Source organism: Micromesistius poutassou (assembly GCF_964030765.1).
Source record: "Micromesistius poutassou genome assembly, chromosome: 9".
In the NCBI taxonomy this organism is placed as follows: Eukaryota; Metazoa; Chordata; class Actinopteri; order Gadiformes; family Gadidae; genus Micromesistius; species Micromesistius poutassou.
The window spans coordinates 7402206-7419823 of record NC_140279.1 but is presented as its reverse complement, the minus strand read 5'-3'; the positions used below and the strand labels follow the sequence as shown (position 1 = coordinate 7419823).

The window sequence follows — 17618 nt, the reverse complement described above, 5'->3', positions numbered from 1 at the left end:
ATTTAGCTGCAAGAACAGTAGTTAATAGCCCTCTGTGTTTATTTGATAGTTCAAACATCATGTTCTGTCTTTGTCTTTATTTTGTTTTTGTGTTTCTTCTCCCCTTGTCCACCAGAGGGGTGTTCCAAGAACGGAGGTTTAACAAACACAGAGTTAACGCTGAACTCTAGGTTGTCCGATCCTGTGCCGACTAACCCAGAGCTGTCGGTTCCACAGCACCGGTTATGAATTAGTTCAATTAACACGGGGTTGGTTAACACAGGGTTGTGCGCGTTCATGGCAAACCTATAAAGACGTGATGTATGGATCATGGAAATCCTGATCAAAATGGCGAAACGGGCCGCATATTTTACCGATCAAGGTACTAATTATTCTTTTTCCTCCCTCAGCAACTAAAGAATAAAAATGATGGAAGAAAAGTGTTTTTTTTAATTGTTTTTTATTTAAATGATTTCTGCAAATGTGGTCTCGCATCCTTTGTCAGCCCTTACAAACATTTGCGAATGTGTTCCTCCTCGAGGAACGGGTAAAGTGGGGAGGCATCTCTTTGCGCAGAGTGGCTATATTGTGGAGGACGGCGCATGCAACAATTACATCGCATGCCCGTTCCGGACAAACTCTTAGTCCACGTAGGCATTGGAATCTGGACTTCAATATCCAGAATGTATTTTCAATCTTAACGCGGGTTCTGCTGTGTGCCAGGTTAAATGTTGTCTGTGGTCCAGGAGCGGGATTAGGGTACGGGGTGATGAGCGTCGGGAGGCATTGATACCCTCGATCTCCTAGGAGATCCCCATCGAATTGCCCTGCGATCAAATACAAACTTTGAGCTATCTTGCACAAGCACAACAATTATATGAGGTCTATGATATGTTCATAATGCAACGCACCCTGTTGAAATGTATTGCTCACATTGGATGTGTGCCATCAATGCACCCAATTACATTAGGAAATCCTGAAATATAACACCCAGATGAAAAGTCAACAAGGATAATTTCGGAGCCATTTGGGAACACTTAAAGTAGATAATGCTGACCTGCAAGTTGGTGAAACTCCATGAAGTTACGCAACAACCGCTTCAGCGCAAGACAGACGCACGGAGCGGCAGACGGTATGCCTATGTGCTCAGCATCTCCTACACTGTACAAAAAGCTACCCGTCGCAAAAAAACGGAAAGCTATGCAAATTGTTTGTAGTGAACTGAGGGCAGATCCACGATTGGTAACATTTGCAATGTAGGGTTGGAGAAGGCTATTTAAATATATCAAAGAATCACGTGAAAAACTATATCTCTCCAGCAAAAAGTCATCCGGAAAGGACAATATGTCGAGCCGTGGTCTAATTAATCTCTCTGTGAATTGCACAAATTATTTGCGCTCCGATATCAATAGGCGAACACGTAAAAGCTGCGATAAACGTGGGTTGAAATAGCCTACTCTGAGCAAAACCGGGTTATCTTCCAAACTTAACCTGCGCAAAACCTGCTCCGACCAGGTTTGATTGAGAGCATATGTTTCCATAGCAACTTACATGCCGTGGTCATTTTGGAACGGAAAACCTAGGGTTGCCGCTAACCCTGGGTTAACTTAGCTGGGTAAGTGATAAAACCGGCTTTGTGGAACACCCCTCAGATGTCTTTAGACTTTTCCCCTCACTTCCTGCCACTCCCATTAATCACTTCATTCCCCTCACCTGAATCTCCCTGTCAATATTTCCACCTCATTCCATGAGTCTCTCCTTTATGTACTAGTTCACTTCCATTTTTCCCTCATTGGTTCTTAGTTTTTTGTCATGTCTCCTCGTGGTTTCCCAAATAGTTTTTTTTCTGTTTTCATGAATTGGAGATTATTTCGTTTTCTTTATTAAAAAAAAAACGTTTTTGTTACGTTTCCTGAGTTGTCTGCAATTGGATCCTATCCCTCCTTGTTCCTGCTGCCCAACCAGCGCCTGACCGTGACAACTTGCCTTCGTTCTTTCATAGCCAAATATTAAATATTTCCTAATTCAATTGAAAAGGTCGACATCTAAAAAAAGTCATATTCAATATTTCATGTATATCAAAGTGAAATCACTAATCACTATCATAAAGGTGCAGCATGAATCTCAATATTCGATTACATTTTTTTGCATACGGTAGCGTAAAACCTAACTGTTTGACAACTTGTGTGACACTGTGCAATACTGGACTCAATGATGCATTGGTTTATGTCTACAGGCTACTTTAGCACAAGTTATTAGTTATGTTATTAAAGATATGATGGTATGACACCATAACTCACTTTACACTTCGTCGTTTTTTTTGCTCCTGGGTTGATAAAGTAAATAATTTGAAAGGTCCACTAAGATAAGAGCTTGCTGCAGTGGCCTCAGAGCAGGGAGGGGCAACTGCTTCTCAAACAATATTTCATATTGTTCGTATACAATTTGATATGTATAGATATAATTGTGTCAAAACATATCGAAAGGGAAATGGAAAATGGAAATTGTCCCTTCTTCAGCGGTTTAACAAATATACCAATACAGTAACTTACAAATGTATTAATGCCTGAGGAATGATGTAATCAGTCAATATAGAGGAAAACTCACCATCATAGCCAGATAAACCACCAAAACGTTTGCTGGAAAATACATAATGGCCCTGCGACTGCAGACACACCTCAGGGCTATGTTTCTATTTGTTCGCAGATGGGGAACCAGGCTTTTTTGCCAGTGGAATATCTTGGTGTCAATGATTGTTCACCGAAAAATGTTCTGGTTTTAAGCATAGTCACTAGACCCTCCTCTCCTTCCCTCAGTTTCCCACCCACATTATTTGCCTTCCACCCATTTATTGCCATCATTGTAGACTTTTCATCTTACACAACATATCCCCTCCCATATGTGACCATGTAAGCAACCTTCATTTACCTGTGGCTTTAATGTAACTTGGCAAAGGAAAGGGTAAGGGCATGTTACATGGAGGGGATGATTTATCTATTCTAGTCCATACCTTTCTGTTACCATACAAATGTGAGTTTTCCTTGTTTTGATGTACTGAAGGGCTTTGCACTTTTACACTAAAGACTTTTAGGGACTTTTTCACTACTTACACTGCTACTACTAATACCTTGTTCTTGTTTTACTAATACCTTCTCCAGCGAGGCTTTACAAAACCCATTAACTCCTCATACTTAAAATTTGAATGCGCTATGTCCTCATGCATATACATTTGTAAAAGCTATTCCGAAGTACTCCCCAAGTAACATCACATTGAGATGAAGTTTCAGAAGAAGCTGCATTCTTCATTGTGCAAGCCCTGTCTTGAACACTTTGCATGTCTTTTTGGGGATTCACTGAGTGTCCAAACCCTGCCAATAGATTTATATCCCTTCAGGGTCTAACGCATCAGTGGGAAGATCAGCTGCGAGATACATTAGCTGCCAGATAGCTAGAGTCATGCCTACTGTTCGAAAAGGAGGCAGAAAACATCATTAGATGAGTGACAAAGGGTTCCACTGCAGCAATTTTGAAAATAGTATAATAATTGGTATAGTAATCTGTATTTTATTGAATATTTTTTATTACAATTTGTTAAAATTCTAGCGTTTTAGCGCTGAAAAAAAAAAGGTCTTGTAACAGTGCTGTGTATATGTACCGTTTGCCACAGCGTGACTCATTTGGCTTTAGTCAAGCTTAGCACAAACTAGAGAAACGATGTAGAAAAAAAAGCTGTGAACATTTCCCAGTTCAGCATAGACTACTTTACATGTATAAAATATTATGCATAAAATAATAATATCCATACAATAAAAAACATTTGCTGAGTAACGATTAACAACTGTCCATTTATATCTGCATTGCACAGTATGCTTTCAATCATTTTATACATAACTGACTGACACAATTGGCTGGATAGTGTGTGACTTCTTTTCCGGAATGTTTCCCACTATTTAACTGCTAATTCTAATCTGATTGTTGATGGCTGTGGAAATGACTATTAGACAATTTATGATGAGGCATAGCTCAAGAGCTTGATTGGCTTTTTATATTACAGTTGTTTGGGGTATTAAGATACCCCTTACTGTTTATGAATGAAATAAAACATGTTTCCATGTGTTTTCAATGCAAAGTACAAAAACATTGTAAATACAAAAAAGTCAGACAAATGACTCACAGGCAGTACACATGTTTACCTACACAAAAAATGTACAGCATAAAAAATATGTCTATATTTATTATAGAAATAAGACACACATTAAATGATTATCTACCCAGATATACCAAGAATTAGCTCTACCTGCATTTGCATGAGAATTATTTCAACAAAAATATGCTGCAACTTGCCCTCTACCAGTTAAAGAAATATGCCAAGTTTTATAGCAACTTCTGAAAAAAAAAAAAGAGAACTTGCCTGAACTTGCCAGAATACTTAAAACTTTCCAAAATACTTAATAATGTTCCAGCATCACGATTGACTCACAATAGCATCCCACTTTTTACTGAGTTCTTTTCTCAGTAGTAACCACTCTTTTTTTGTGCACGGCGGATTTGATAGAACCCATCTGTAGCAAGGGATCGAAGGCCGTGCCGGTGTCGTGGACCAGTGACCCTTCGCCGACGTTCTGCCCCTCCACCACCATCCTGCTCTGGCCAATGGTGGACAGACCCCCTTGGCGTAAACCACCCTGAACCATGTACGTCTGCCCATGACCCTGAAGCATCTGCTGGGAGCCGCCATGCCCTTCAACCACCATCACGCCCTGGGGAAGGCTTCCTGTTTGAATGGCACCAACGCCCCCTTCTATGTGAATTCCCTGGCCGACGGGGGTCATGTTCTGTCCCTCCACCACCAACCTGCTCTGGGGAGCAGACAGACCATGTTTGAGTGTACCACCTTGGACCAGGTATGTCTGCCCCTGAAGCATTTGCTGGGAGCCGGCAGGGACCTGGCCCTCGACCACCATCATGCCCTGGGGAATGGTGCCTGTCTGGATCACAGCACCGCCGCCTTGGCCCACACTCTGGCCCTGCATTATCAGCCCCTGAGTAGCTCCAAGTGTGCCTCCATTCACCAACATCATTCCCTGCATGTTGGTGGTCGCTGGGCTGTTTGCTAGGTACATGGTGTTTTGCATTTGCGGCTGCATTATGTAATGCATTGGCTGCATTACAGGTGCGGTGGTGTAGTAGATGGGTGGCTGTTGCATCAGAAGCGTCTGGCCTTGGCCAGCCATGCCTCCTCCCACTGAGTTTACACCTTCCAACATGGTTTTTGATTTGTGGGTTGTGTTCCGGACCACACTGTGTTCTGTGTTCTGAGTAATCATCTTGGGCTGGGGTGGTGGCAATGGTTGAGGTTGGGGTTGGGGTTGGGGTTGAGGCTGTTGCTGAGTAGAGGTGGTACTTCTCAGTGTTGCCGTGGCGTCAATGGTTCTTGGAGTGGTCATCGTGTTCAGAGGAGCGCTGGGCACTGGTTTGACTTCAGTGGTCTCCTCCTTGCCACCGCACACCTCCGCAAGGGTCTTAAACTTGGGTCCCAAGTTGTCCAGGAATTGCAGGTCATTGTCAGCTTCCAGGAGGCTGCAGCAGCCAATGGACCCAACAGGGGAGTCCTGGCCCTCATAGTCGTACACAAGCAGGCTGTCCTTCACAGCTTGGTTCTCTGGTGCAAAGCTTGCCTTCTATAGAAGAAAAACACAATAACACAAGAACAGAACGTTAGCGGACAATAAAACTTCAGGAATGTTGCATTAATACTGTAGACATGTGCACAAATAAAACTAGACATGTCGCCATGTGCATTTTCTGAAGAAAATGCGTGTGATTGCTTGAGGCAACTTGTCGTATGTGCAATTTTTCTGAGAGCATGCCCTACACAGCATTGCTGTGTAGAGCATGGTAATGCTTGCAAAAAGCACCAACTGTGCTTAACATTTTTTACATTTGTGTATTTTATTTGACAACTCTTCGTGTTCATGTTTGAAGTGGTTGACTAAATCGTTGCCCTGATCACATTCCATGTTAATAAACTTATAAAAAAATAAAAAAATAAATACAAATAAAAGTATTCAAAAAAAATTTTAGCGTAAAAATATACAAAAATGTTGCCTTGGTTAGGTGTTGGTACCTCCAAAACTGTAAGAGGAAATAATCAGAAACATGATAACAAAAGTGGGGCTTGCTTTGCAACAACACTAATAAGACCACAACAGGTTGGCAATCAATGGTGAAGAGGTTTGCAATCCCAGTGTAAAATGGGATTTTCCTCACCTGTGTATAATAGTTTCCCAGGTAGCTCTCTGGTAAAGCGAATCCGCTGAACTTCTCTACCGCTGAAGCGCTCTCCCTGCCGTCAAACTCAGAGTAGTAATTCGCTATGGAATTGCCGTCTTGGTAGAACACACCTCCCATGGAGGAAGTGGATTGATGGAACTTCCCCCCCATCATGAAACCAGGTGCCGGCTGCTGGATTCCCATCCCAACCATTTTGGAGACCTCAGTATCCATCTGTGTTGGCATATTGAGCAACGGGACATCCTGTTGAAACAAAGAGCAAACATAAATGTTAGAACGTTAGAAATTGTCCAATCATGGGGAGTCTTATTCTTCATAAAAGCTGATATCATACAGGATACACTGTAGTGCATCCCACACTGCAGTAAACCTAACATCATGCAAATCATGAATATGTTGTCACAGGTACACAGGTATAACATTTGATGGGAGCGTCTATGTCATTGCAATAACTCAGATCACTCTACCCTACACTGCTTTTGGTTTATGGATTTGAACCTTTTGATGGCAGAAAATGTTTTCAAACAAAGTCAAGCATTACCGTGTTTTCGCCCTGGCCCTCGGTATGGTATGTCATAAGGTTTGGTTTGGTGTCAAAGGGCATCTCGGCAAAGCCCCCTGGGAAAGCCCCAGGGCCTCCACAGTGGCAGAACAGCAGTAACAGAGCCATAACTGTGGATAAAAAATGCATACATTGGGTTTAAACCCCAATGTCAGAAATGTCAGCAAAATAATTTGTTGGTAGAATTAGGCATCTATTTTATAAAAAATATTTGTATGTTGTAAATGAGGAAATGCATTTCTTCAATGATGCATTTCCACAGGTGCAAATTAGCTGTTTAGCTAACCCTGGTATAGAACCTGTTCTATACATGGTCCCTGTTAACAAAAACCAATAAACTAATAAACTAATGATGCATGATTAATTGTGTTTTAAATATCAAAACATTTAATTGCATCTACTCATGAACAATGTGTCATAAAATCAATCCTGTGGTCTCATTTGTCAAATTTTTGACCTGTTCCTTTAAGCCTATTTGAGCTTTTTTCTTGTTCCTTCACATATCCAACAGAAGTGTGGGAAAGACAACCGACACATGGCAGTTGTACTTTTGCACTACTTGTTTTGACTTGCAGGAAGGGTGGGGATGAACAACACCAGCTAGGCTGGTTGGATCCAAATTGTGTTTGTTGCGCAAAGTCAAGTTGGTGTGTGTGTGTCGTGACACATCTGTGTCGGTTCCTGTGTTTTGAACTTGAACAAAACTGAATAGTGTGTCAAAGAACAAACTAAACATCTTTTCATGGTATTTCATGTGTGATACCATGGAGCAAATGAAGATTTCAAAACCATATATGTTTGTAGGGCATATCTTCTCATAATTCATTTGGAGGAATTATGCTCTGGAAGAAGGTTATGCTAAACTGTACGTCAGGCCATGTAAATGTCACTCACGAGGCAGCATGAGCAATCCCAAAAAAATCAGGCCGATGGCCGCCGGCCCCAGCACCGACGATTTGCTGGCTTGACCACTTAAGCCGAAAGGGCCGCACGTCTTCCCATCCGCGCAGGTGCACACCTCCACCTTCACCTTCTGCCGCTCGGGGCACACCTCGCCCTGCTGGTCTTGTACCTCCACGTACACCTCGTAGGAGCCCGGCCACATGGTCTCCTGAGACCTCAGGATGGCTGAGGTTCCTGCCAGGACATCCATGGAGCACATTTCAAAACACGTCGTGAAGTACAAGAAGATGGAAGGCGCCTTAATGCTTTTACTTGTGTCATTAAAAAGAAAGCGTGCCGGAGGCTACCTCCTCCGGCATTTATTTTCAGTGTTTCTAAGCTTCTTTCACGTGGTTCCATGTCAGCCTACCGGTGACAAATATCCCGAGGTGAACATTTGTAGCCTTTGACAAAAAGAGTCCTAGATGCCACACCTACACTTTGTGATTATGTTGTTACTATCAAAGTAAACTGTAATTCAAATGTCAAACATTTACCACACATAACTATTTACTATTCCTATTGGATGTAATTAAGGACAGTGTACTTGAAATATTGTGAACTTCAGCGCTCGGAATTATCCTCTTTAGCACCTTTGCTTCATTGTTGTCTCGTGTCTATTCCTCTATTAACTTCAAACATCTCATCTTCAAACATTAATAACACATCTAATTATAAATATTTTGTTTGATCATTCCAGGATTTGATTATTATTAACTACCATCAATCGATTTTCCCCTAACTTTTTGTTATCTATAAGGCCCAGATCCCGGCCAGGAAAACAAAAACTTCCGCGGGGCGCGGCTCGATAACCCAGACTTTAGATATGAATCTATAGTCTGATTTGTCAGACTAAATATGATCCTGCAGAGCCCCTTTGGGGGGATAACAATGTGATTAGAATGCCATCCTGGTCCCCTTACCATTTAAATGCTCCACATCCCACTTGCCCTGGGTCTCCTCTCGGAGGATTAAGAAGGTGAAAGGAGCCGAGTTGGGGTCCGCGTCCTCGTCCACGGCAGACACAGTGACGGCGTTAGCGGTGGTGCACATGCTCTGGACATGGCTTGTCAGCTTGGGGCAGTGATCGTTAAAGTCCTCCACCTGGATGGCTATGGTTCCCGTGGCTGTTAGCGAGGGCATGTCTAGACCCAGCACAACAAAGGAAATGAAGGAAATAATATCAATATCAATCTGCTTTTTATATTTTTATAGCAGTTCAGATAACGTAGAGTTGTAATTTTTTTGCTATTTTGATTGTATTCCCCGTTATTTATCATATGCCGATTTGTAATATCCCATTTTGTAATATCCCACTGATGGCATGAGGCTATGACCTAAATCATTGAGTCCAGGAATGCCACAAGGTGGCAGCATATACCTTCTGTAATGCAGAGTACTTTGGCGTAGTATGTCCCATTCTCCAGATACTTAGACTCTCTGTCGGGCATCTTGTTGAGTCTAATCTCTGATGTCAATGGGTCAATAGTTAGCCAGTTGCCAGGGTCAAGTCCTTTTGCATATCTGTGAAGAATCAGAAAAAATACTTCTGAATATTGTCACGTGCAAATGTATTTTGTGTAGTCTAATACAAAGGCTGATGGATGAATACAGATGAATCTGTATAATATGAGATTTGAACTCTGAATGTGCCATGCAAATGCATTGGCTGCCATACAGGTGGGATGGAAGACAGAATATATTTTTGTATATTTAGTATATGTTCTTATACTTGTGCTGACCTGACATTCTCAGCCTCTTTTCCGGTATCTCCATCTATCGCTGGGTATTTGCCGACGACATCGTTGAGGTTAAAAGTGCTTCCTCCCTCAGAGATGGGAATGGCTTTGACTTGAGGGTCGAAACGGGGTCCCTCAGGCTCGTTCAAAACATTGATCTTTATTGGGTAGGACTTGGTGGAGGTAGTTCCACTGGTGCCTCCTCCTCCTCCTCCTCCTCCTCCTCCTCCACCTCCTCCTCCTCCTCCTCCTCCTCCTCCTCCTCCACCTCCTCCTCCTGATCCTGTTCCTCCTCCACCAGTTCCTTCTCCAGCACCTCCGCCTCCACCCGCGCCTCCACCTCCACCTCCACCTATACTCACTCCAGCACCTGACCCACCACCACCGCAGAACAGCTCGGCTTTGTTTTTCACAGACAATCCTAGTGTAATATCCTTTACGTCCTCGAAGTCCACAGCCTGTTTTAATGACACATAAACAGACCCAGATCAAAAACTTGATTAACAAAAAACAAAAAATATGGTAAAAAATGTGGACATTGAATGATAGTAGCCTATACATGACTACATACAGTGTTAGTAGTATTGTACTGTTAATTGTATTTATTATTATTTTTTTTTGATAAACAAAATATTATATGCATAGTTACACTCAACTTTTGGCACAAAATCACCTACCTTGTCAAGCATGAGGATACCCTCGTTGGTTACGGGATCGGTCTTGATGCTGAAGTAGCCAGCCTCGTTGCCTTTGACAATATCAAACACAGCGTCCCAGTTTTCAGTATTTTCAACGTCCAGGTCCTGTGATTTTATTCTCATAACCTCCACACCATGAGTGTTTTCCTTGATGCTACCGGAGTACTGCAGGGTGAAACACATGTTTTAAATAGGACAATCCTAATGTCAGTATTCCACATTGAGGCTGTACCACCCAGTATATTTGGGTAATCAATTCCTTTGTCTCAATGTGCATAAAGTTTAGAAATTAAGAATAGAGAGATCTGCACAGATATATCTGTATGTATGTGTGTGTGTGTGTGTGTGTGTGTGTGTGTGTGTGTGTGTGTGTGTGTGTGTGTGTGTGTGTAAGTATCTCAATTATGACAAAGTTATAACCCTTTATGTGTAAAGTGATCATGGTACTCCTTGGTCAAAAGGGTTATGGGTGTAAAAGGAACCCTATTAACCACCAAATGTGAGAGTGATTAGCAATTACAAGCCGTTTCAAAATCTGCCCTGCCCGGGGACATCACGTATGGAAGAGTCCACCTAGATGTATGATGGATAGATAAGCAACATTTGCTACAGTCCATTGGGTAAGCTGGTTAACAGATCTATCCAGCATACATCTAGGTGTAGTCTCCCACTTCAACTCCCACTCACAAGTCAAAGGCAGAGTAGATTTAGAAACGGTGTGTAATGGCTAATCACCGCTGTGATTTTTTTTTTTGCTGTCTAGATAGTGCAAGAACAAGACTATACATATATAGAATGCCTTGTATCAAACAAAGCTACCTCTTCTTTCTCCAGAGTCGGGGCATTGTCGTTCACATCCTTGATCTTTATTACGACGGTTCCTGTTCCCTCATTCCCTTCTTTTGCGCCGTTCAAGTCCTTTCCAATCACCTTCAGGGTGTAAGTGTCGTGAAGCTGAAACCAAAGACAATCCTTGAATTGAACAGATGTTTTAGGCTGTCGACAAAGTTCCACATTCCTGCATCTTTCCAGCAAGTTATCCTAGCTTTGAGGTTCGCTTCCGAGCTGTGACATCCCCACTTGTGCTCATCATAATACAACCAACTCTATATAAAACAAATACCATATTGCTGTCTCTTAGAGACTAGCAATATGGTTTCATATATGCCTGGGAATACTGATGAGTACCTCTCTGTCCAGGGTGGACTGTTTGACTAGAAGCCTTCCTTGGGCATCAATGTAAAACATGTCTCCTGGTGGGACTTGCTCTAGGACCTTGTAAGCGATCTCAGAGTTTGGATTATTAGGCTCGTCGTTGTCCGTTGCTTCAATTTGCTTTACAAAGGTACCTGCGAAAATAAGAATAAACAATACTCATTTAATAAATTGACTGGGCATTCAATTGTTCTTTTTGTAGTTCACCTTATTGCAAACCGTTCTTAAGAGTTTCAAACACTTGCCTGGTTGGCTGAGTTCGTAGACCGATCCTTCTTGGCTTTCAGGAAAAGTGGGCGAGCAGTCGTTTACATCCAGTACGACAATCCTGAGATCGATTTTATACTCTGCCTTTGAGCCATTTTTCCATGTGGCCATGCCAGATAGCTAAAAAAAAAAATATATATATGCAGATGAAGATATGCTAATTATTGTCATAATTGTCAATATGACCTCTTCATCCCTCTAGCCATCATTTATATTTCACACTCATATTTATTTATTTGTTGGTTATTGTGTAATAACCAACAAATCACTTGATTATTACACAATGGGTACATGTCACATGAGTGACATGCACCTGAATGAGTTAATGTATGGGCTAATGTCAAATGATTAATGTTAATGAACGTTACAGCTACTAGGGTGTGGTAAGGCAGCAATCACCCTTACATTGTACTGATGGAAAATCTCTCGGTCTAGAGCACGCGTCATCTTCACAAATCCAGTGTCAGGGTCCACAAAAAACACATTGTAGGGATACTTGTCAGCCCCCACTCCATGCAGAGAGTACTGTACATCCCCGACGTTGTATTGGTTGTCTGATCGAATCTGAAAAAGAAAGACAATTTTTCTGATGTATTCTCTGTAATGTGTCAGTGTTTTTTAAGTATTCATTTACAGAATTACAGATTTCGTATTTTAATCAGCTTTATCTTAAAATTGGCAGTGCCAGCTTGATTGGTTAAAGCCTGAGGCTGAACACACCTTACATATTCAAGTCAGAGCTTAGAGACTGTTAGGTATACTGGGAATGGTAATGAACATGTTTTTTACTACCTTGGCAATGTACTTTTCTGTGCTGTAGTCTTTGTTTTCCCAGAGTTTGGTTGGAGGAATGATCCATTCTCTTTTATTTCGCACAAGTTGGTCTGGGAAATGACCCTTTACCACATCAGCAAGAATCTGCAGCCAGAATAGAAAGAAATGTTATAGGTTAAGATATGTCTTGATTGAGATCATCTTGATAAGGATGACTCGTAGATAGGGCAACAAATGTATTTGTGTGTCACACATGATTAATTTGTGTCTTATGCCATAAAAAAGCGCTTGGCGCTTGGTGAATTTAATAGAATTGTACTTTATATTTTCACATAGTATATATATATATATATATATATATTTTAATATACTATGTGAAAATATAATATAATGCATCTATTTATCCTATTTATCTATTTCTCCTAACTAGAACTTTATTGAGGGTCTGTTAATTAATTTTAGAAACCTGAATATAAATAAATAATAATAATGATATGCGAGAAATAAACACATTTAGTACTGATCCATAATGAATAAATAAATACAATAATATTGCATTCATAAATTACTTATGCCAATCAACTCAAATATATATCAGACCTGTGTTGTTTCAACACAAAGAAAGAAGTCTTTGTTTTGTCAAAACACACTTTCTGATGTACTGATGTACTTTGAGTCATGTCTGGCACCGCCCTGCCACTCCTAAAGATTATGGGCTTATTTCTCGACTACCATATGTTGAATATGACAAATGAGAGAAAAACTAGTTGTGGGTTAAGTTAAGGAGGGGCAACTTTAAGGGAAGTCGTGTGGTATTTGGTCAAAGGACATATTGTCTGTAGCATGGCATAAAGTTGCGGCTAGTTTTTATTTTATCATCTAAATCAGTGGTTCTCCACTGTTCTGGGCTTGGGACCCGCAATTTACCATGTTCATTAAGTCGCGACCCACTTTTCTACAATTCAAACCAAGTACATTTATTTCTCAGAAAATGGCTAGTAAACGCTAGGGGTGTAACGATACACAAAAGTCACGATTCGGTACGTACCTTGGTTTTTAAGTCATGGTTCGGTATGTTTTTCGGTACAGCAGTTTTTACTATTTTGTTTTTATTAAACAATTAGATTTTGATATAATTTATTAAATTGTATCAAACAAATGCCTTACACAAACGAGAAGACATCAAATACAATTGAGGGTAAAAACACAATAAAGTCCAGGACTTATTTCGATTGTGGTCCTCAACACAAAACATCAGGACGGTACGTACCGAAATGAAACGTGCATCGAACCGTTAGACCTGTACCGAAAAATTTCTGTACGAATGAGTGTATCGTTGCACCCCTAGTAAACGCTCATACACAATTATTTATTTTAGTCATTATTTAAACATAAACAAACAAAAACTTTCATCCCTGCATTCAAAGCACATTAATCTCATTACTCTTTTTTTAGCACACACTCTGTGACCCTTTCAAAACAAGTTTGTGACCCACATTTGGGGCCCGACCCACCAGTTGAGTAACACTGATCTAAATTATCCAATCGAGTATTCTTTCTCGTTGAATTTATGCTGGATACCATGGACCACAGTCACACTGAACAACAGCTAACATGTCCAAGCAGGTTTGCTGTTTTCCTCCCTGGGTTAAAGAGGACGTGTTGAGCACTGTCTCCTGCAGTACAATTAAGCAATCTTACACGAGATGGCGTTCTTGAATGTCATTATTGGTACGCGAAGCACAGCCGTAGGAACGAGGCGCTTGCGCCGAGTTCCGAAGTACTGTGCTTCAAGTACTTGCGATTCAATAACACAAACCATCTTCATTATCAACAATATTGTAAAATATTTTCATATTGTGGGTTAATTTGCCCTCAAATTCAAGCTTTCGGCCCGAGTTCATCTTCATTAGAAAATAGTTCCTATAGTAACGATAGCCGACTCTTGGTCAGTTGAACGTTGTTATGGAAACTAGGCTCATGAAAGTAGTTTCGGCTAGTTAGCGTAGCGATACTTTCTGTAATTAGACACGATCTTTTTGTCCATTCTTTCACCAGGCATTTAAACACGCTCAAGAATGGGAATTGACCAATCGGAGTGCTTGCTTAAACTTGCGTGTTATTGCTTTATATTCTGGCTTCAGGGCTCGTTCACTTGCGTTGCTATGGCAACCTATCACTGAGTGTACAACAGGAAGAGAGGGATTGGATTCCGGCAGGCAGAGTTACCAACCTGCCTGAAAGGGATTCCCTGTCGATTAAGTGACATCGATAAAGTCGCTTATTGTCATCGATAGACAGGCTAAATAACTAAACTCGCTGAATGTAAGACATTTATCGAACAGAAACAACTGAACAAACGGTCAAGTTAAACATGAGCCTATTACTTCTGGTTCAACTCAAATGGTTTAAAAACTCACCGCCAACACCGACAAAACAGAAATCAACGAAAAAACTCTAATCATGACCGAAATGGTGTCCTATGAACGTCTGAAGAAATGACAGGGTCCAATCGGAAATCCACTGCCGTTGTTAGTCCACGGTTGTGTCTTTAGTGTAGAAGTCCCGAGGAGTCAGTGCAGAGCGTGTGAGCAGGCAGTGATGCTGGGACGGTAATATGAGGACACCCCGCGTGTCATGTCTACAGCGTCACGGACTCTCGATACACACCCTCACCTGTGAGGCAGGAGGGGTTTGTGCGTCTGAGAGAGAGAGAGAGAGAGAGAGAGAGAGAGAGAGAGAGAGAGAGAGAGAGAGAGAGAGAGAGAGAGAGAGAGAGAGAGAGAGAATGTGCAGACAACTATAAACATCCAGACATACTCATCTAATAATCATGCCATTCACCATGGCCCTCAGGCATTGCACAAACTAGGTGACGCCAAAGAAGGGGTATGCTATAGCCTGTGGACATTGAAATATTGACTTTAATTGACTTTATCATTTGTTTGTTTGTTTGTTTGGCAGAGACAGAAAGAGAGAAAGCAGGGCGTTGCGAGGTGTGTTTCTAGCTGAAGGCGTGTCTGGAAAGGGAAGGATGACTCACCCCTGGCACTGTTTAGTGGGGGGGGCACCATGTCAGCTAATCCAATTTGGTGAACACCTATGCCTCTCCATATCCCCTGCATATAATAGTACATAAATACTACTATTGAATAAAATATATACTCATATCTTACAGACAACCACATATCAAGCAGCATGGGTTGGATAATGTCAGCATATATGATAATATAACAATTATTTAAAGTGACAGTAAAGTGAATGAGCAGAGTAACAGTAACTGCTAATGGGCAGTCACAGTCTAGCCTGAAAATAAATACTATCCTTCAGTCTGGATCTGTGTGAACAGACGCTCCGATAAGGCCTAGCACACAAAGAGAGAATAGTAGTAAACTATTTTCTGTTGACATCAAACACTGCTTGGCCCAGAGAATCTCTGAATGCTTCCTACATGTGAAACCTGCAGTAGTTAGCTGGGTTCCATTTCTCCACTGAAGGGTGGAGAAATGGAACCAAAAATAGAGCATAAATAAGCATAGTTATCAATTCTGAACAAGACAGTGGTGTGGTGCCTGTGGTTTCATAGCACATCACAGCCACATTTGGTGGCAGTTAGTGTCAAGAATGCATACTGCATGTGGAAATATAAAAAGTCAGCTACTTTGAATCACATGATGTTGAAACAACCCCAAGACTTGCCAGTGGCTTCTTTGTGCCATGTGTTAGTTTCTTCTGTGTTTATATTGACATTTTTCAAATATGTTTAATTATTGTTGGTATACCTTGAATGACATTTACTGTAAGTTACTTCACAGGAAAATCGACTGATGCTTCTAAATTGACCTGAAAATAGAAACTGTCCTCTAGTCTGGATGTGTGTGAATGGATGCTCTGATAAGGCCTAGCACACAAAGCAGTACAAATGAAGAGAGATTACATTTAATCATAGCCTTGTGAGACCATCCTGGTCTTGCGAATAAACTGTAATGTGAACTCGTGAGAATAGGATGCTATCTAATCCCTCTATCGCATGAAAGAATTATTACATTGTGCTATGTAAAGTCAGTTGTTGAGATATGTTTATTTATCAGATAAATTTATCAGATTCCCCAGAGGGGAATCTGTCTTGTATATTGAAAAGGTATGCATATGAATATGAAGGGTTCAATCATACTCATTTCCTGGGCCTATGTTTGATTTGGAAAGGACACTGTGTGAACAGCTAAAAATCCCTTTTGTGAATATAATGCAAATTTTACCTAAACAAACAAAAAAAGTAAAATATTATACATTTTCACCAATCATTTTTACAAAAAGAACATATATCCAAATCATGGTTGTTTACATTGGATTGGATCATGTGAACAAACTGTCACATCATCTCTTCACATGCTCTCTTAACAATTTGTCACTGATAAAGAAGAATTATGTATATTGTATTCTCTCAGGCCCAAAAGAGAGTTGCAGAGAGTAATAATAATGAGCCCCATCTTATTGATGGCAAATCAATCGGACGGTCGGTGAAGGAATGAAAATCTAGAGTATAGGACTTAAAACAAAGGCTACTGGAATCAACCATTGCAATCGTATCTATTCAGACTCAGAGTATAGCTTGAATGACTGAAAACACCTTAGTCAAGTTACGTTGACTTTACGTAGTCAATTAGCAGACACTAAACAAACGCATCCAAACCGGTTTGGCTTAGTTAAAAAGCCTTTTAAAAAAAGTGCAGAATGCATCTCAGGAAGGATGATCTGCATAGAGTGCTACAACCTTGAGGTGCAAAAGTCAGTCAACAAGAGATTCTGGGAGGATATGGGTCTTTCAAGGTTTTGTGAAGATCAGTAAGGATTTTGCAGGGCTTTAGGTAGCTTGTTTCATCAACGTCACATATGATAAGAGTCTGGTCGTACAATTGTCTTATTTAGCCAAATGGCAAACAGAAAAAAGAAATCCAAAGACAGAGACTGTGATAGCACTCTTCCGGGGCATGGTTTTGGCATGCTTAAATGCTTGTTCTACTGGAGAACAGGTTCCACAGGTAACACCCTTTACTGTCCATCCTTCCACTGGCATTTGTTTCCACTGCCACAACAAAACTGTGTGGACATGCAAACAGTGAATCATACATAATGAGCAATAATGTC

The 17618-nt window shown here is 40.9% G+C and overlaps 1 protein-coding gene across 1 annotated transcript; it reads right to left on the bottom strand.

Moving 5' to 3' along the window:
• Window positions 1-4475: 4475 nt before the first annotated feature.
• Window positions 4476-14935, bottom strand: dsg2.1 (desmoglein 2, tandem duplicate 1; the record flags this gene model as incomplete). Its single annotated transcript, XM_084472490.1, has 14 exons — window positions 4476-5660; window positions 6250-6516; window positions 6815-6945; window positions 7730-7972; window positions 8701-8922; window positions 9159-9301; window positions 9520-9974; window positions 10194-10379; window positions 11034-11168; window positions 11403-11563; window positions 11675-11816; window positions 12102-12260; window positions 12489-12614; window positions 14891-14935. 14 exons carry the CDS (start codon window positions 14933-14935, stop codon window positions 4476-4478), a joined length of 3600 nt encoding a protein of 1199 aa, XP_084328616.1.
• Window positions 14936-17618: the final 2683 nt, after the last annotated feature.